The sequence below is a fragment of the Salmo salar genome, chromosome 07 (genome assembly GCF_965601325.2).
Source record: "Salmo salar chromosome 07, fSalSal1, whole genome shotgun sequence".
Lineage (NCBI taxonomy): Eukaryota > Metazoa > Chordata > Actinopteri > Salmoniformes > Salmonidae > Salmo > Salmo salar.
The window spans coordinates 23,649,801-23,669,878 of record NC_138297.1 but is presented as its reverse complement, the minus strand read 5'-3'; the positions used below and the strand labels follow the sequence as shown (position 1 = coordinate 23,669,878).

Sequence of the window (20,078 nt, the reverse complement as noted above, 5' to 3'; positions counted from 1 at the left end):
GATTCAAGTATTTTTTGCCAGATCCTAATTGGGATGTCGAATTTTATGTTCCTTGTGATGGCAAAGAAGGCCCTTCTTGCCTTGTCTCTCAGATCGTTCACAGCTTTGTGGACGTTGTGCTGATGTTTAGACCGAGGTATGTATCGTTTTGTGTGCTCTAGGGCAACAGTGTCTAGATGGAATTTGTATTTGTGGTCCTGGCGCTCTCTCTCTCTCTATCTATCCATCTCTCTATACCTATATCTCTGTATTATACATATTAACTACTCATGGTGTGATTTTGGTAACGTACAGGAACTCAAGTCCTTTTGTTCACCCAACCTAGAACTACCTCACAATCAAATGTCGACCCCATTACCTCCCTAGAGAATTTTCTTTGGTTAGCGTCACAGCCGTGTATATTCCACCTCAAGCCGATACCCCGATGGCTCTCAGGGAACTACACTGGACCTTGTGCAAATTGGAAATTGCCTATCCTGAGGCTGTATTTATTATAGCTTGGGACTAAAGCAAATCTAAGGAAAACGCTACCGAATTTCTATCAACACATCGCCTGCAGTACTCACGCTTCAAAAACTCTCGACCATTGTTACTCTCCCTTCCGGGATAGCTACAAGGCCCTCCCCGCCCTTCCTTCGGCAAATCAGAGCATGACTCCATTTTTGCTTCTCCCTTCCTATAAGCAGAAACTCAAACAGGGAGTATCCATGCTAAGGTCTATTCAGCGCTGGTCTGAGCAGTCGCAATCCGTGCTTCAAGATTGTTTTGATCACACGGACTAGGATATGTTTCGGGTTGCCTCTGAGAATAACATTGACGTATGCACTGACACAGTGACTGAGTTCATCAGGAAGTGTATAGGGGATGTTGTTCCCACTGTGACTATTAACCTCTATGGGCTAGGTGGGACGCTTGCGTCCCACCTACTCAACAGCCAGTGTAATCCCGTGGCGCTATATTCAAATACCTAAAAAATGCAAAAACTTCAATTTTTCAAACATTTTACTATTTTACACCATTTTAAAGACAAGACTCTCATTAATCTAACCACACTGTCCGATTTCAAAAAGGCTTTACAACGAAAGCAAAACATTAGATTATGTCAGCAGAGTACCCAGCCAGAAATAATCAGACACCCATTTTTCAAGCTAGCATATAATGTCACATAAACCCAAACCACAGCTAAATGCAGCACTAACCTTTGATGATCTTCATCAGATGACAACCCTAGGACATTATGTTATACAATACATGCATGTTTTGTTCAATCAAGTTCATATTTATATCAAAAACCAGCTTTTTACATTAGCATGTGACTAGCATGTGACTAGCATTCCCACCGAACACTGCCGGTGAATTTACTAAATTACTCACGATAAATGTTCACAAAAAACATAAAAATTATTTTAAGAATTATAGATACAGAGCTCCTCTATGCACTCGATATGTCCGATTTTAAAATAGCTTTTCGGTGAAAGCATATTTTGCAATATTCTAAGTAGATAGCCCGGCATCACAGGGCTAGCTATTTAGACACCCAGCAAGTTTAGCACTCACCAAAGTCAGATTTACTATAAGAAAAATGTTATTACCTTTGCTGTTCTTCATCAGAATGCACTCCCAGGACTTCTACTTCAATAACAAATGTTGGTTTGGTCCCAAATAATCCTTTGTTATATCCAAATAGCGGCGTTTTGTTCGTGCGTTCAAGACACTATCCGAAAGGGTAAATAAGGGTGACGAGCATGGCGCATTTCGTGACAAAAAATGTCTAAATATTCCATTACCGTACTTCGAAGCATGTCAACCGCTGTTTAAAATCAATTTTTATGCAATTTTTCTCGTAAAAAAGCGATAATATTCCGACCGGGAAATCGTTTTTTATTACAAAGAGAGTGAAAGTAAAAGCATGCTATCCCCTCATGCACGAGCCTCAGTCTAATGGCCCTCTGATAGAGCACTTGCCAAACGCGCTAATGTGTTTCAGCCTGGGGATGGAATTACATCGTTCAGCTTTTTCCCGCCTTCTCAGAGCCCATGGGAGCCATAGGAAGTGTCACGTCATGCCAGAGATCCCCTGTATTTGTTAGAGATGATCAAGGAGGGCAAGAAATGGTCAGACAGGCCACTTCCTGTAAGGAATCTTCTCAGGTTTTGGCCTGCCAAATGAGTTCTGTTATACTCACAGACACCATTCAAACAGTTTTAGAAACTTTAGGGTGTTTTCTATCCAAAGCCAATAATTATATGCATATTCTAGTTACAGGGCAGGAGTAGTAACCAGATTAAATCGGGTACGTTTTTTATCCGGCCATGCAAATACTGCCCCCTAGCCCCAACAGGTTAAAACCTACCCAAACCATAATATGTGGATAGATGGCAGCATTCGTTCAAAACTGAAAGCGCAAACCACCACATTTAACCATGGCAAGGTGACTGGGAATGTGATTCAATACAAACAGTCTAGTTATGCCCTCTGTAAGGTAATCAAACAGGCAAAACATCAGTACAGAGCCAAAGTGGAGTCGCAATTCAAAGGCTCAGTCAAGAGACTTACAGTATGTGGCAGGGACTCCAGACAATTACGGATTATAAAGGGAAAACCAGCCACGTCGCGGACACAGAAGTCTTGCTTCCGGACCAGCTTAACATCTTCTTCGCCCGCTTTGAGGATGTCACAGTGCCGCCAACAAGGGCCTCTCCCAAGGACTGTGAGCTCTCGTTCTCCGACGTGAGTAAGACATTTAAGCGTGTTAACCCTCTCAATGCTGCCGGCCAGGACTGCATCCCTAGCCGCGTACTCAGAGCATGCGCAGACCAGCTGGCTGGAGTGTTTACGGACATATTCAATCTCTTCCTATCCCAGTCTGCTGTCCCCACTTGCTTCAAGATGTCCACCATTGTCCCTGTACCCAAGAAAGCAAAGGTAACTGAATTAAATGACTATCGCCCCGTAGCACTCACTTCTGTCATGAAGAACTTTGAGAGACAAGTTAAGGATCATATCACCTCCACCTTACTCAACATCCTAGACCCAATTCAATATGCATATCCCATCTGGACAAGAGGAATACCTATGTAAGAACGCTGTTCATTGACTACAGCTCAGCCTTCAACACCATAATACCCTCCAAGCTCATTATTAAGCTCGGGACCCTGGATCTGAACTCCGCCCTGTGCAACTGAGTCCTGGACTTCCTGTTGGGCCGCCCCCAGGTGGTGAAAGTAGGCAACAACACCTCCACTACGCTGATCCTGAACACAGGGGCCCCACAAGGGTGTGTGCTCAGCCCACTCCTGTACTCCTTGTTAACCTATCACTGTGTGGCCACGCACGCCTCCAACTCAATCATCAAGTTTGCAGACAACACAAAAGTGGTAGGCCTGATTACCAACAACGATGAGACAGCCTACAGGGAGGAGATGAGGGCCCTGGCAAAGTGGTGCCAGGAAAATAACCTTCCCCTCAACGTCAACAAAACGAAGGAGCTGATCATGGACTTCAGGAAACAGCAGAGGAAGCACCCCCCCTATCCACACCGACAGGGCCACAGTAGAGAAGGTGAAAAGCTTCAAGTTCTTCGGCGTACACATCACTGACAATCTGAAATGGTCCACCCACACAGAGAGTGTGGTAAAGAAGGTGGAACAGCGCCTTTTCAACCTCCAGAGGTTGCACCATTGAAAGCATCCTGTCGGGCTGTATCACCACCTGATATGGCAACTGCACCACCCACAAACGCAGGGCTCTTCAGAGGGCAGTGTGGTCAATCAAAGGCCACTATAAAATGTGCAGTTTTGTCACACAACACAATGCCACAGATGTCTCAAGTTTTGAGGGAGCGTGGAATTGGCATGCTGACTACAAGAATGTCCACCAGAGCTTTTGCCAGAGAATGTAATGTTCATTTCTCTACCATAAGCCGCCTCCAACGTCATTTTAGAGAATTCGGCAGTACGCCAGCCCAGGACCTCTACATCCGGCTTCTTCACCTCCTGGATCGTCTGAGACAAGCCACCTGGACAGCTGATGAAACTGAGGAGAATTTCTGTAATAAAGCCCTTTTGTGGCTGTGCCTGGCTCCCCAGTGGGTGGACCTGGCTCCCAAGTGGGTGGGCCTATGCCCTCCCAGGCCAACCCATGAAATGTAATGAATTTATTTTAATTGACTGATTTTCTTATATGAACTGTAACTCAGTAAAATCGTTGAAATTGTTGCATGTTGCATTTATATTTTTTCTCAGTATATATATACTGTATATTTATAATCTGGACCCCGACATTGCTTGCCTTAATATTTCTATATTTCTTAATTCCATTTCGATTTTACTTTTAGATTTGTGTGCATTGTTGTGAATGTTAGATACTACTGCACTGTTGGAGCTAGGAACACATGCATTTCACAAGCACATCTGCTAAATATGTGTATGCAACCAATAACGTTTTATTTGATTTAATATTCTCTCTCTCTCCTACTTGTACAATAAAGGCTTGTTATTCTATCTTTCATACCACACTTCTGCCCTCTTTCCTCTCTCTTTCTTTGCAGCCTTCTCTCCCTGCTTCATTGCCTGTTCCTCCCTCTCTCTCCCTCTCTCCTCTGTTCATGCTCAACCCCTCTATCATTCTTCATTCTCCCTCCCTCTCTCCCCCCTCTGCCACTCTCTTCCTCTCCTTCACACTCTCCTTCTCTCTCTTTGCCTCTGCTCTCTCTCAAACCCTCTCTCATTCTTTCTCTCCCTCCCTCCCTTCCTCTGCTGCTTTCTCCCCTCGTCCTGTTCGTCTGTCCCCTCACCATTCCTCTCTCTCGCTCTCTCGCTCTCTCTCCGTCTCTTTTAATCACATTGTTACTGTAATGGTTCAGTGCTTCAAGCCAAAGCTTTTAAATAGAAACATGTGAATGAACACTGGTTCCCTTATACACACGCTCCCTCTCCCTGCCTCTCTCCCTCGCTCTCTCGCCCTCACCCTGCCTCTCTCCCTCGCTCCCTCTCTCCCTCTCTCTGCTTCGCTCCCTCGCTCCTTCTCCATTTTACTCATTTAGCAGACCCTCTTACCCTTGCTCTCTCTCCATCTCCCTTTATCTCTCCCTCGCTCTCTCTCCCTTTCATACGCTTTCGCTCGTTTGACATTTCACATGCTAATACACGCATAGACAACACACAGACACACATGCAATGCCACATACAAGGACACACAAGGTTAGGGAGGGCGAGCTAATTTGAAGCATAAAGTATATGCTACAGTGACAGAGAGATTCAGATGGAATTTATGTATAGGAGAGAGGACATGAAATCTGCACCAGCATTTCTGTCCATTTGGAGTCCTCTAAAACGTCGTTGTCATAAATGCATGCATTTCTTCCCTGGCTGGAGAAAGAGAGCATGGCTGCCACCTACTGGGGAGAATCTATGGCACCGCTGGAGCTGTGAAAGAGAGCGAGCGATAGCGAGTGAGAAAGAGATAGCGAGTGCGAAAGAGAGAGCGACAGACAGAGAGAGATGGGAATATGTGCATGGTTGTGTTCATTTGCATAAGGGATTATGCACAGGTGTTTTTGGTTTGCTATCATTGCATTCAATACATTCCAAACGAGCCTTTCCCTCCCATTTATCATTCAACCAGCCTCCACTGGTTGTCCCTACATGTCTGACTCTCTCTCCCTTCCCCCCCAGCCTGGCCGAGGTACCGTGTGATGCGGGTGCAGGAGCTGGGCCAGTATAACCTGGAGATTATCTCAGCTGAGCTGTCTGATGACTCCCTGTACGAGTGTCAGGCCCCAGACGCTGCGCTACGTTCTAGAAGAGCCAAACTCACTGTCCTCAGTAAGATACAGCAAATGTGTGTGTGTGTGTGTGTGTGTGTGTGTGTGTCTGTGTGTGTGTGTGTGTGTGTGTGTGTGTGTGTGTGTGTGTGTGTGTGTGGAACCCCCCTGTCCTGTGTCCAGTCCCTCCAGATGACCCAGTGATCGACGGGGCCCCTGAGGTGCTGTTGAATGCAGGCGACCACTATAACCTGAGTTGTGTGTCCCGTGGGGCCAAGCCCCCTGCCATGATAGAGTGGCAAAAAGACGGGCTCCCCGTAGACGGAGCAGTCAGCACCACCGTGAGTCATACATGCACCTAGTATTACAACACAAACACAGACACACACTCAATCATGTTTTACCTATACTCTTTCTCATCCTTCTATTGGCTGTCTTGTCTTCCTTCTTCTTCTCTCTCCATCAGGAGGTGCTCCCAGACAGGAAGAGGGTGACGACCCACAGCTTCTTGCCCATCCACCCAGTGGACACAGACACAGGGAGGAACTACAGCTGTGTAGCCAGCAACCTGGCTATCCCCACTGGGAAACACACCACCGTCACCCTCAACGTACACCGTAAGTCACCCTCAACGTACACCGTAAGTCACCCTCAACGTACACCGCAGCGACTTGTTCATAACCATCCCTTTAGCTTTACATATATTCACTATTTACTGTACGACTGAATATCTAAGCTTATTTAAGGACAACAGTGTCTAGTGACAACCAGGAAGTACACTTAGATCACTGCCCAGGAGCCTTGAGGGGGTTCTCTCTTTTTCCGTCAGCTCTCTCTGCTCCCCACCACTCCCTCCTTCTCTTTATAATTTGCTTATTCGCTGATGTATCGGAGTGACTTAGAGATTCCCTGCCCTCTCCCCCAGACCCCCCCATGGTGACCCTGTCCATCGAGCCTCGCTCCGTCTTAGAGGGGGACAGAGTCACCTTCACCTGCGCCGCCTCCGCCAACCCTCCTATCATGGGATACATGTATGTACTGTATACCTCTGTCGACCTCTATAGATCTGTTGATCTTTCTGTCTATCTATATGTCCACCTGTTTCTCTAGCCGTGCATTAGTCTAGCTGGGTAGTTGTATTTACCTGGGTTTCATGTGTTTTTCGTTGTGAGCAAGTGTTTGGCCAATGCGGGAATCAAACCCACAACTCTGGCAGTACATGTTTAATCATACATTCATATGTGTTCTTTCTCAGGTGGGCTAAGGGTGGAGTGATCCTGCAGGGGGCCAGAGAGAGTGTGTTCACCACCAAGGCGGACCACTCCTTCTTCACAGAGCCTGTGTCCTGCTCAGTGTTCAATGCTGTGGGTAAAACCAACGTCAGCATCCTGGTCGATGTACACTGTGAGTCTGACTGAACCTCCATGGCTGGCAAATACTCTGTCAGGGGTGAAAGTAATGTGGTACGGTCTGGTACGGCGTCCCGGTAAAAGAAATATTGGGGGTACGCCGTTTCGGTAAAACATGAGCCTATTACTAATTAAAACATAATTTCAAGAAAACTGTAGGTTATTACACCATTATTTATCATAGGCTACCGCATGTCAGAGGCTGAAAAATGAGCGAATGGACTTGAAAATGGTTGGTATGACCTACGCTCCAAAATGGACTTGAAAATGGTTGGTATGGCCTACGCTCCAAAATGGACTTGAAAATGGTTGGTATGGCCTACGCTCCAAAATGGACTTGAAAATGGTTGGTATGACCTACCCTTCAAAATGGACTTGAAAATGGTTGGTATGGCCCACGCTCCAAAATGGACTTGAAAATGGTTGGTATGGCCTACGCTCCAAAATGGACTTGAAAATGGTTGGTATGTCCTACGCTCCAAAATGGACTTGAAAATGGTTGGTATGGCCCACGCTCCAAAATGGACTTGAAAATGGTTGGTATGGCCTACGCTCCAAAATGGACTTGAAAATGGTTGGTATGGCCTACGCTCCAAAATGGACTTGAAAATGGTTGGTATGGCCTACGCTCCAAAATGGACTTGACAATGGTTTGTATGGCCTACCCTCCAAAATGGACTTGAAAATTGGTATGGCCCACGCTCCAAAATGGACTTGAAAATGGTTGGTATGGCCTACGCTCCAAGATGGACTTGAAAATGGTTGGTATGGCCTACGCTCCAAAATGGACTTGAAAATAGTTGGTATGGCCCACGCTCCAAAATGGACTTGAAAATGGTTGGTATGGCCTACGCTCCAAAATGGACTTGAAAATGGTTGGTATGGCCTACGCTCCAAAATGGACTTGAAAATGGTTGGTATGGCCTACGCTCCAAAATGGACTTGAAAATGGTTTGTATGGCCTACCCTCCAAAATGGACTTGAAAATTGGTATGGCCCACGCTCCAAAATGGACTTGAAAATGGTTGGTATGGCCTACGCTCCAAAATGGACTTGAAAATGGTTGGTATGGCCTACGCTCCAAAATGGACTTGAAAATAGTTGGTATGGCCCACGCTCCAAAATGGACTTGAAAATGGTTGGTATGGCCTACGCTCCAAAATGGACTTGAAAATGGTTGGTATGGCCTACGCTCCAAAATGGACTTGAAAATGGTTGGTATGGCCTACGCTCCAAAATGGACTTGAAAATGGTTGGTATGGCCTACGCTCCAAAATGGCATGTGGTTCGACGAGAACACTGATGTTTTGCCAAGGCAGAGATTAATGGCCGACACCGAGACGCGGGCGGACAGCAGTGGATGCATAAATTCTGGATGAATGACAATTGCCAAAATGTCATTACTCTTCGTGGTGTTTTACGTAAAAGATGTCTCTTTCCATTCACCACTGTTTGAAGACTGGAAATATGTTGCGAGTGGATGAACTTGCGCGGGTAGCTTACTAAAGGAGCCCTTTGATTAAGCACGTGCACACACAGGAAGTCCTTACCGCTAAGAAATTAAATCTACTTTCACCCCTGACTCGGTCTCAATCTCCCCTCATACTCTACCCCTATCTCCTAAACCTAATCATCAATACTATCTCTTGATCTCTCGCTTTCTCTCTGTAGCAAGTCGGTTTTGTATTGTATTTGAATTTGTTATCTTAGCCGACTTGGTTAAGTAAAGGCGAATGTTCTCTCTCTCTCTCTTTCCAGTTGGTCCTATCCTGGTAGTGGAGCCTAGGCCAGTGACCGTGGACATAGACTCTGATGTCACTCTGAACTGCAAATGGGCTGGCAACCCTCCTCTCACCCTCACCTGGACCAAGAAGGGCTCCAACATGGTGAGAACCAGCTCCTCCACTCTCCTTCTTTTTCTCCACAATTTTGTGATACCAAATTGCGATCTTGTCTCATCGCGGCAACTCCCCAACGGGCTTGGTAGAGGCAAAGGTCGAGTCCTCCGAAACATGACCCGCCAAACCGTGCTCCTAAACACCTTCCCGCTTAACCCAGAAGCCAGCCGTACCAATGTGTCGGAGAAAACACTGTTCAACTGCTGATCGGGGTCAGCCTGCAGGTGCCCAGCCCCCCACAAGGAGTCGCTAGAGCGCGATGAGCCAAGTAAAGCCCCCCCCTTCCACCCTATGAGACTCGCGGTCATGGCCGGTTGTGACACAGCCTGGGATCGAACCCGGGTCTGTAGTGATGCCTTAGGCCGCTGCGCCACTTGGGAGGCCTCACTTTCCACCTTTCTTTTGCTGTATCTGTATCTTCTTTTGCTGTCTGTATCTTTATAGTCTCCCTCTCTCTTCTATCCCTTTGTCTCTCTATTATTTATGCTCCCGTGCTCTGTTCATCTCTCTCTTTCTCTTGGCTTTTTCTTGATTCGCTTCTCATTTTTTACATTTACATTTTAGTCACTTAGCAGACGCTCTTATCCAGAGCGACTTACAGTAGTGAATGAATACATTTCATTTCATGCATATTTTTGTTTTTTGTACTGGCCCCCTGTGGGAATTAAACCCACAACCCACAACCCTGGCATTGCACACACCGTGCTCTACCAACTGAGCCACAGGTTTCGTTTCACGCGCTTACAACATGGTAGCCATAGGATCAGAACAGAGGAGAAGTTTAGCCTCTGGCTCCAACTCTGTCTTCCCTGTCTCCTCCATCTGTCTCTCTCTCTCACTTCTTCACTTTTCTGTCTCTATTTTATTCTATTTTTCATTCCTTCAGTGTCCATTTCTCTCCCATCCTAATCTTTCTATCTTTTTATAGTCCCCCTCTCTATTTTATCCCGTCCTTCTTCACCTCTGCCTGTTTTTCGCGCAGGTTGACGTTTATTGTCATGAATCTTGCCTTGGAGGCAGAACTGAGCGATTTCCGCAAGATGGGCCAGCTGCAAAGTAAAAAATTTCTATATCGTAAAATTCTTGGGGGAAAAATGCGCTTTTTGGTTTTGCTTTAAAGTTAAGGTTAGGCTAGCCTCGTCCCGAAACAGGCTTCCCTTAAACGGGGAGCCTGGGCAGGAAGCCTGGGGAAGTTCCATGGTGGAAATCAGCTAAAGCGGTGTCAGAACCCGGTGTAAATCAGTGACGCCGCGCAACACGCCATACCAATCCAATGCCTTGTTTGGGTGGAGCTCCAAAGGTGCTCCCCAGATTAGTGCCATAAGGGCAACAGTGCGTGAGGACAAAACATTTAAACAAACAAACAAAACATTTTAGAACGTTTGCAGCACTCTGGTTTTCACAGCATTTCAATGTTATTTCGAGATGAGCTAAAGCTGCAGCAAAAGGGGAGAAATTGTCTACAATACTGACCATATCAATATTTTTTATTTTGAAGTTTCTGAAGTGATATTTGTCTGTAAAGGCTAGCATAAGGGACAAGACATAGCTAGCCATAATGAGGTTTGTTTATTGGAAAAGTCAGCTAACCTTGTAAGCTACCTAGATATAACTAACTTCTCTGACGATTATAAAGCCAACAAAATTTTCATAAAAACAACATATTATTAACCTAAAAGGTTAGCCCAGTCGCTAGCTTATGCAGGGTCAGTGATACATAGAGCAACCATGTACCGTCTATCTATGGGGAAAACTGCAATCAATTTCAAGCAACATTGCTAAAATGAAAGAAATGAAATGCCATCATACTGTAGGTCTATGGCTGCATTGGTGATGCCTGCCATGTGATAAGCTGCCAAATGGATTCCCATAGCTGATATACTGAGAAATGGACAATCAAATAAAACAGATTGGAGATCTTTCAACTAGACAAAAAGGAAATGTTCATTTGAGTATACAGCGCAGAAACAGAAACACATTAGAGACAGACCCCCTCTTTATTGCAGGAGTTTGATCATGTGATTAACCTTTTATTGCAGTGGGCTAAATCAGGGTCACACAGAGTGTTTCTTGGTAGTCTTAAACAAATCTACATTGAAACAAAAGTATACACCTCACACACATGGTTATGGGCTTTAAAAAAGGGAGACACCTGTACCATGTCAGATATAGAGATGAAGTGTATTCAATTTTGAGTTTGCATACCAATATTCCACTTGATATACTGTACATCACAGAAGACTGAAATATAACAAAACTGTTTGCCGTAGAAACACGGAATTTGTGGTTTAAAAACTTTTATTTCATTTGATTCATTGTGAAATGATTACAAATATTAATATAATTCCATCCATGAGGTCAAAGAGGGCACTTTTGGTAATTGACTGCAGGAAAGGGCAACTTAACATTGACAGTAGTTAATTTTGAAAATGTTGTTTAACAATTAAAACAAGTTTAAACACTTAACTTCAAAGAATCAACACTTCCAAATGTACAAATAAGATAACTCGTATGTAAAGATTAAACATCTCAGTGTAAACAACAATAGATAATTGAGTAGTAACAAGTATTTTATAATTACTAAAGCATCATTTCAGATGGTGTTAAAAAACACAGTATCACCTATGGCCAACCTTGCTCCACTGATCCCTGACCTACTGGATGAGCAGACTTCTATTCCAGCCCAGAATCAGGTGGGTTATTGCTGGGCTGTAACGGAACCCTGCTCACCCAGAAGACCTCCAGCAGGGTTGGCCTGCTCCAATTGTACTAGCTTTATACATTGTGTGTGATGTTTAACTGTATTTTTGGATACAACATTTTCTAACATAGGTGGGCCTACACACACTGTGCATTCGGAAAGTATTCAGACCCCTTGACTTTTTCCACATTTTGTTACATTACAGCCTTATTGTAAAATTGTTTTTTGTTTTTTTTAACTCAGCAATCTACACACAGTACCCCATAATGACAAAGCGAAAACAGGTTTTTAGACATTTTTGCAAATGTATAAAAAATGTATAAACAGAAATAACTTATTTACATAATTATTCAGACCCTTTGCGGTGAGATTGAAATTGAACTCAGGTGCATCCTGTTTCCATTGATCATCCTTGAGATGTTTGAACAACTTGATTGGAGTCCACATGTGGTAAATTCAATTGATTGGACATGATTTGGAAAGGCACAGACCTGTCTATACAAGGTCCCACAGTTGACAGTGCACGTCAGAGTAAAGACCAAGCCATGAGGTTGAAGGAATTGTCTGTAGAGCTCCGAGACAGGATTGTGTCGAGTCACAGATCTGAGAAAGGGTACCATAAAATGTCTGCAGCATTGAAGATCTCCTAGAACACAGTGGCTAGCTTATGCATCATTCTTAAATGGAAGAAGTTTGAAACCACCAAGACTCTTCCTAGAGCTGGCCGCACAGCCAAACTGGAGGTGACCAAGAACCCGATGGTCACTCTGACACAGCTCTAGAGTTCCTCTGTGGAGATGGGAGAACCTTCCAGAAGGACAACCATCTCTGCAGCATTCCACCAATCAGGCCTTTATGGTAGAGTAGCCAGACAGAAGCCACTCCTCAGTAAAATGCACATGACAGCCCGCATGGAGTTTGCCAAAAGGCACCTGAAGGACACCAGACCATGAGAAACAAGATTCTCTGGTCTGATGAAACCAAGATTGAACTCTTTGGCCTGAATGCCAAACGTCATTTCTGGCACCATCCCTACGGTGAAGCATGGTGGTGGCAGCATCATGCTGTGGGGATGTTTTTCAGCAGCAAGGACTGGGAGACTAGTCAGGATTGATGGCAAAGATGAATGGAGCAAACTAGAGAGAGATCCTTGATGAAAACTTGCTCCAGAGCGCTCAGGACCTCAGACTGGGGCAAAGGTTCACCTTCCAACAGGACAACGACCCTAAGCACACAGCCAAGATAACGCAGGAGTGGCTTCGGGACAAGTCTCTGAATGTTCTTGAGTGGCCCAGCCAGAGCCCGAACTTGAACCCGATCGAACATCTCTGGAGAGATATGCAGAGAAGAATAGGAGAGACTCCCCAAATACAGGTGTGCCAAGCTTGTAGCGTCACACCCAAGAGGACTCAATGCTGTAATCGCTGCCAAAGGTGCTTCAACAAAGTACTGAGTTAAGGGTCTGAATACTTATGTAAATGGAATATTTCATTTTGTAAAAAAAAATGTATTAGCAAAAATGTATAAAAACCTGTTTTTCCTTTGTCATTACAGGGTATTGTGTGTAGACTGATGAGGTAAAAAAACACACAATTGAATCCATTTTAGAATAAGGCTGTAACAAAATGTGGAAAAAGTCAAGGGGTCTGAATACTTTCCCGAAGGCACTGTATAATCCATGGCATATAGGATATTCCCTAGTCTCTTAGGAGTTTCATTGGGATCTTTCTCTTCATCTACAAAAAGGATTTCAAAGCTTTCAAGGAGAGAAAACATACAAATAAACAGGCTCCATTATACTCAAATTTGACAGCACTAAATGTTATGTTGCTATTATCTCCCTGTCCTCAAAGTTTAACCCTCTGGGGACTGGAACTTGAGAATCTTTTCACAATGTCCTCACACAAAGTTACCTGCCCTATCCAGTAGTCTACACTCTCCCTTTACTGACATCTGGAGCTGCAATTTCACCTTCTTCCGTGGCTGTTATCTACAAATGCTTTTGGATTTTTAATTTAGAATAATTACATCAAGATTGCTAGTTATAGGAAGTTAGCTAGCTGATGACATTTAATTCACTAAACTAAACAGTGTGTAACGTTAGCTAGCAAGCAGCTCAGTTGAGTTGGCCTACTGTAGCTAGCTAGCTAATATTATATTGTTTTTCTTTTACATTTAAAAAATGTATTTACTTACTTGAATAGGTTCTGGCACTGGCTCCGTTTCTAGGGTCCTTACAAAAACAAAATAATTATATTTTCAGTGGTAGCAAAGCACAGCCAGCAGCCATGTGGATGAATGGAAACAACGGAAAAGGTCTGTCACCAGAGCGGTTTAGAACGTGCTGTGAGTGACGTTTAACTTTACCAGCATAGTCCAATTTCAATAAATATAAATCACACACTGTCTGCTTCAAAACTAACTTCAAAACTAGCACTTAAAGCTAGCATGGGCAACAACAACAACTACCCGGACGGAACACAGTGACGCACATAACACACAGCACCCCTTCTACGAGTGTGTGGGGGGGGGGAGATTCATGAAAAGTAACATCCAATCAAAAAGTGTTTGCAATACAAAATTCTCCAGACCTCCAAGTGGTGTGTGACAACAATGTGATTTTGTAGGTATGGCAACGCAAGACTAGGGTTAGGCATTAAGGTTAGCAGGGTAGTTAAGGTTAGCAGTGTAGTTAAGGTTAGGGTTAGGTTTGACTTTGTTGCTGTGCCAGCTAGTAACCACTCTGCAGAGCTGCCTCCAGTACGTGAGTCATCCCAATAAATGCCAACCTGCATTTTTATCTCTGTCAGGCCACATCATCGCACTCCCCTTTTCTTTTGTTCATCTCTTTCTCTCTGCTTGTCCCTGATTCCCTCGCTCTCCATCCCTTACAGGTTCTTAGTAATAACAACCAGCTGTTCCTGAAGTCAGTGAGCCAGGCGGACGCTGGGCAGTACGTGTGTAAGGCCATCGTCCCCAGGATCGGAGTGGGAGAGACAGAGGTCACTCTCACTGTCAACGGTACGTAACACCAAAAGGTCACACACAACAGTACCCTTTCAGGAAAAAAACGGTTCCAAAAGGGTTCTACATGGAACCCAAAAGGGTTTTTCAAAGGTTTCAAAGAACCCTTTTCGGTTCTAGATATAAACCTTTTTTCTAAGAGTGTAGATAATAAGTACTATTAAGCAATAAGGCCAGAGAGGGGTGTGGTATATGGCCAATATACCACGGCTAAGAGCAGCTCTTATGCACAACGCAACTCGGAGCGCCTGGATACAGCCCTTAGCCGTGGTATATTGGCCATATACCACAAACCCCCGAGGTGCCTTATTGCTATTATAGACTGGTTACCAATGTAATTCGACCAGTAAAAATAAGTGTTTTGTCATACCTGTGGTCTGATATACCACAGCTGACAGCCAATCAGCATTCAGGGCTCGAACCACCCAGTTTATAATATGGAATATCCACTTCCTCACACTTTCACTCTCTTTCTATCCAGGTCCCCCCATCATCTCCAGTGAGCCTGTTCAGTATGCAGTGAGGGGGGAGAGAGGAGAGGTCAAATGCTACATCGCCAGCACACCTCCACCGGACAAGATTGTAAGTGGACAGTGGATACTGTACAAACTCTACTGCAAGCTCTACATGACCACATTACCACCTATACATTATCGTCATCATGAGACTGACATAGTCAACACTCCAGCAGCTTTTATGTCTTGTGACGGCCAACAAAATCTTTCGGAATTGTCCTGAGACCCACCAGGTTAACAAACCCAATGTTTCTAGTTGGGGACACTTCTATCGCCTTCACTCCACTTGTCTCTCTGGTCCGGATGCACTCAGACAGTGTCTGTGTCTGAAATGGTACCCTAGTCCCTACATAGTGTACCATATGGGCCCTGGTGAAAAGTAGTGCACTGTATAGGGAATAGGATGCCATTTTGGATGCGGTCAGTGTATAGTTGGTCTCGTCCTCCTCTCCTCTCTAAACCTTGTGAGTTTAATTCTCTCTGACGCACTGGGGTGCGTCTCTAATGCAGGGACAGAAAAATAGTTATAAAATATGAAGGACAGGAATGGCAGGAACAGTTGTCCATGCAAATTCCTCTGCCAGCGTTTCTCGTTTTTCAGAATGAATGGTAGATTACAGGAACATGTGGCCTTGTGCAATTTCAAATAGTCTCTCATACTTCAGCGTGAATAATAGCTTTTAGTGGCTTGGAAGTTGAGGAAGTGTGAAAGATTCTTACCAACTCTAAAACCACTACATGTAACTCTAAAGTCCACGAAGAGAGCGATATAGCTGCTAGGAACAGTTGCTGCTGGTAGTGTGTGAATCTCATAATGTGGGTTGTTGTAAGTGTGTGTGAATGTTTTGGGATGTATGTGCTTGTTTGTTTACTTTAGTGTGTGTGTGTGTCTTTGTGTATACTGTACATATGTGTACACAGTGGCAGAACTTGCCATCATTTTGTTTAATAATTCATAATATCGCTGTTATCTTGCCTTCTTCTTTGGCTTGAGGTCCTCCTCCGATGTGCGCTATTTAGAGGCTGTGACCGTCTCTGGTTGTGACAAACGGAGCGGATTCTTTTTTCTTCCTCTGAATTTTGCTCTAGCTTTTGAACTGTTAGGTCTATAAGCTATTATGACCCCATTCCTGAAAGATAAGACTCGTTCTGTTTCCCTCCACGACACTCCCAATCAGGCGATCACTCCCAAGTGATGCCAATTCAAATTGTTACACCTTTCCCATGTTTAAGTCATTTGACATATTTTCTTATTAGCTTCATGAACATAGAAACTTGATTGCAGTTTGTATCTGTGCTAGATTGGTTAAAAAAGGCCATACAATAACAAAATGTATTGGTCGATATTCCCAAAGACAATGTCAGATATAGATATTGGCCCAGAATTGCCACATCAGTGCATCCCTAACTAAAACCAGATATAAAATATGTAGAAATTATAATGGACCTATGGCCTATATTTATTTCAAAAACTGCCCTTTTTCTGGCCCGCTAATTGCTTTTGATGAACAAATCGTTCAGGAAAAAAATCTGTACGGCTCTCCGTTTAATTTTGAAACCCCGATGTGGCCCTCAAGACAAAATGATTGCCCACCAAAATCTGTACGCCTTTTCATTCTGCTTCGTTCACCTAAACAACAGCTCTTCGTTCAGTAGCCATGATTTTGTTTAATAGGTATGGGGGGAGGGGGGGGGCTCGTGGGGGCCTCTACCTGGGACCTCCAAATCACTAAGTCCACCCCTGTGTGTATATTCCTCCATATGTGCATATGCACATCTATGCTTATATGTGTTTGTACATAATGCATGTGTGTGTCAGAGCACATGCAGTATAGTATATGGGTGTGTGTTAATGTGCGCCTGCTTGCCTGCCTGTGTTTCAGGTGTGGGCGTGGAAGGAGAACGTATGGGAGAAGGAGAAGGGGACTCTGTTGGAGAGGTACACGGTGGAGCAGAGTAAACCTCTGTCTGAGGGAGGGGCTGTCCTCTCCACCCTCACCATCAACAACGTCATGGAGGCTGACTTCTTGTCCACCTACAACTGTACCGCCTGGAACTCCTTCGGACCCGGGACCATGATCATCACCCTGGAAGAGACCGGTATGCCCAGAAACGAACAACAACAACAACACCGTAATATTCAGCAGCATCATATTCATACTCGTAACTTGATGCGACCAGACATCCCTCCTCAAAAACAACAACAACAATAACCAGCATATATTCATGCCTGCTCTATTATCATTTTTTTGCTGAATCGGCATGTTGTATAAACAGCTAACTGACTCTTTTGCATTGACCTCTCTCCCTCTATCCTTCTCTCTCTCTCTATTTCTCTCTCTCTCTCTCTTTCTCTCCCTCTCTCTCTCTCTCCTCCCTCTCAATCTCTCTCTGTCTCTTTTCCCTCTCTCTCGCGCGCTCTCTCTCTCCTCCCTCTCTCTCTCTCTCCTCCCTCTCTCTCTCTCACTGTCTCTCTCCTTCTCTATCTCTCTTCCCTCTCTCTCTCTCTATTCCCCTTCTCAGAGGAGGTACCAGTGGGTATAATAGCAGGAGGGACTGTTGGCTGCACCATCCTGCTGTTCCTGTGTTTACTAGTCCTGGTGCTCATCTTCTACCGACAGCGCAAAGGCAGTAAGTGATAACTCCATCTAGGAAATATCAAACGTATACACCTGTAAAATACAGTAGCAAACACATACACCTGTAAAATACAGCAGTAAACACATACAACACCTGTAAATACAGTAGCAAACACATACAACACCTGCAAAATACAGTAGCAAACACATACAAAACCTGTAAAATACAGTAGCAAACAGATACAACACGTGCTGCTGCTCCAGTTTCAACTGTTCTGCCTGCGGCTATGGAACCCTGACCTGTTCACCGGACGTGCTTGTTGCACCCTCGACAACTACTATGATTATTATTATTTGACCATGCTGGTCATTTATGAACATTTTAACATCTTGACCATGTTCTGTTATAATATCCACCCGGCACAGCCAGAAGAGGACTGGCCTCCCCTCATAGCCTGGTTCCTCTCTAGGTTTCTTCCTAGGTTTTGGCCTTTCTAGGGAGTTTTTCCTAGGGAGTTTTTTCCTAGCCACCGTGCTTCTTTCACATGCATTGCTTGCTGTTTGGGGTTTTAGGCTGGGTTTCTGTACAGCACTTTGAGATATCAGCTGATGTACGAAGGGCTATATAAATAAATTTGATTTGATTTTGATTTGATTTTGATCTGTAAAATACAGTAGCAAACGCATACACCTGTAAAATACAGTAGCAAACACATACACCTGTAAAATACAGTAGAAAACACATAAAAAAACATATTTCAGATACCGATGCATTGAAAACATCATACAGTATACACCTGAACTTCTTCAGAATGCAATATATTATTCACATGTTTACACTTACATACATATACTTAAACATAGAAAGTACATAAACATACACATACTGTATCTAAATCAATATACCCTGACATATATCCAGCAGTATTCAACTGTGTGCTGTGCTGTTTTGCATTTATGGATACATTACAATGCACATATATATACTCATTTATACACATACTGTACATACATCACTATACCCTGACATATATCCAGCAGTATTCAACTGTGTGCTGTGCTGTCGTGTTGTGCTTCCAGGTCGTCGTGGGGTCACGCTGGGTAAGCCAGACATCAAGGTAGAGACAATAAACAAGGAGACCCACAGTCTGGAGGAGGACTCCGGCAGCGTTTCCACGGCATCACGCATGGTCAAGGCCATGTACTCGGTGAGTCGCCATCACAACGCTACAGCAGGTTTATGTTACTCAAGTTTCCCATCAGGCGATCACTAAAGTTTTTTCAATAATTCCAACGATGCCTCAACTCTGAAGCTATTACCTTACAACTAACCACTAACAGAAATGCAACAACAACAAAAAAATTCTGTCATATCAACTTTTGCTGTTCTATCTTTTCAATCACAATACTCAGAATTTTTAATACTGAAAGATGACCCTTTTCAACTTAAAATACGATCTGTCACTTTCTCTTCCTTCCCTCTTCTTTTTTTTATTATTCGGTCCTCCCCTTATGTTGGATTCCTCCCCTCCTTTGTTGTTTTTTCATTGTTTGATGGTTTAGATTCTGCCCTCTTCTGTGTCCTTCTCTCCCTCCTCTCAGCCCTTTAAAGACGATATAGAACTCAAGCAGGACCTGCGTAGCGATACGCTAGACACTCGCCAGGAGTACGACCTGAAGGTGAGATTATTTTACACACATACAGTGTCTTCAGAAAGTATTCATACACCTTGACGTAATCCACATTTTGTTGTGTTACAGCCTGAATTCAAAATGGATTAAATAAAAAACAGTTAGCTTTTGAATTTTTTTTGCAAGTTTCTTGAAAATGAAATACAACATCCCTGAGTGAATACTTTGTAGAAGTACATTTGGCGGCGATTACAGCTTCGAGTCATCTTGGGTAGGTCTGTATCAGCTTTGCACATCTGGATTTGGGGATATCTCCCATTCTTCTGTGCAGATTTTATCAAGCTCTGTTAAGTTAGATGGGGAGCAGCAGTGAACAGCAATCTTCAAGTTTTTCCACAGATTTTCAACGGGATTCAAGTCTGGGCTTAGGCTGGGCCACTCAATGACTTTTAAATTCTTGTTCTGAAGCCATTCAAGCGTTGCTTTGGCTATATGCTTGGGGTTATTGTCTTGTTGGAACATAAATCTTTACCCCAGTCTAAGGTCATTTGCACT

General features: G+C 44.0%; 1 protein-coding gene across 2 annotated transcripts in view; it reads left to right on the top strand.

The window, feature by feature from the left end:
- Nucleotides 1-20,078, top strand: part of LOC106608745 (kin of IRRE-like protein 1) — a 40,841-nt gene that overhangs the window by 16,516 nt on the left and 4,247 nt on the right. The window contains exons 3-14 of one of the 2 annotated variants that reach the window (XM_014206855.3): nt 5,677-5,826; nt 5,949-6,106; nt 6,232-6,382; nt 6,691-6,796; nt 7,021-7,169; nt 8,933-9,060; nt 14,668-14,794; nt 15,279-15,379; nt 17,196-17,412; nt 17,836-17,943; nt 18,972-19,099; nt 19,494-19,571. In XM_014206855.3, the coding sequence (XP_014062330.1) occupies nt 5,677-5,826; nt 5,949-6,106; nt 6,232-6,382; nt 6,691-6,796; nt 7,021-7,169; nt 8,933-9,060; nt 14,668-14,794; nt 15,279-15,379; nt 17,196-17,412; nt 17,836-17,943; nt 18,972-19,099; nt 19,494-19,571 (1,601 nt within the window). Of the gene's footprint in view, nt 1-5,676; nt 5,827-5,948; nt 6,107-6,231; nt 6,383-6,690; nt 6,797-7,020; nt 7,170-8,932; nt 9,061-14,667; nt 14,795-15,278; nt 15,380-17,195; nt 17,413-17,835; nt 17,944-18,971; nt 19,100-19,454; nt 19,572-20,078 lie in introns of both variants that reach the window. The other variant, XM_014206854.3, reaches the window with a different exon arrangement.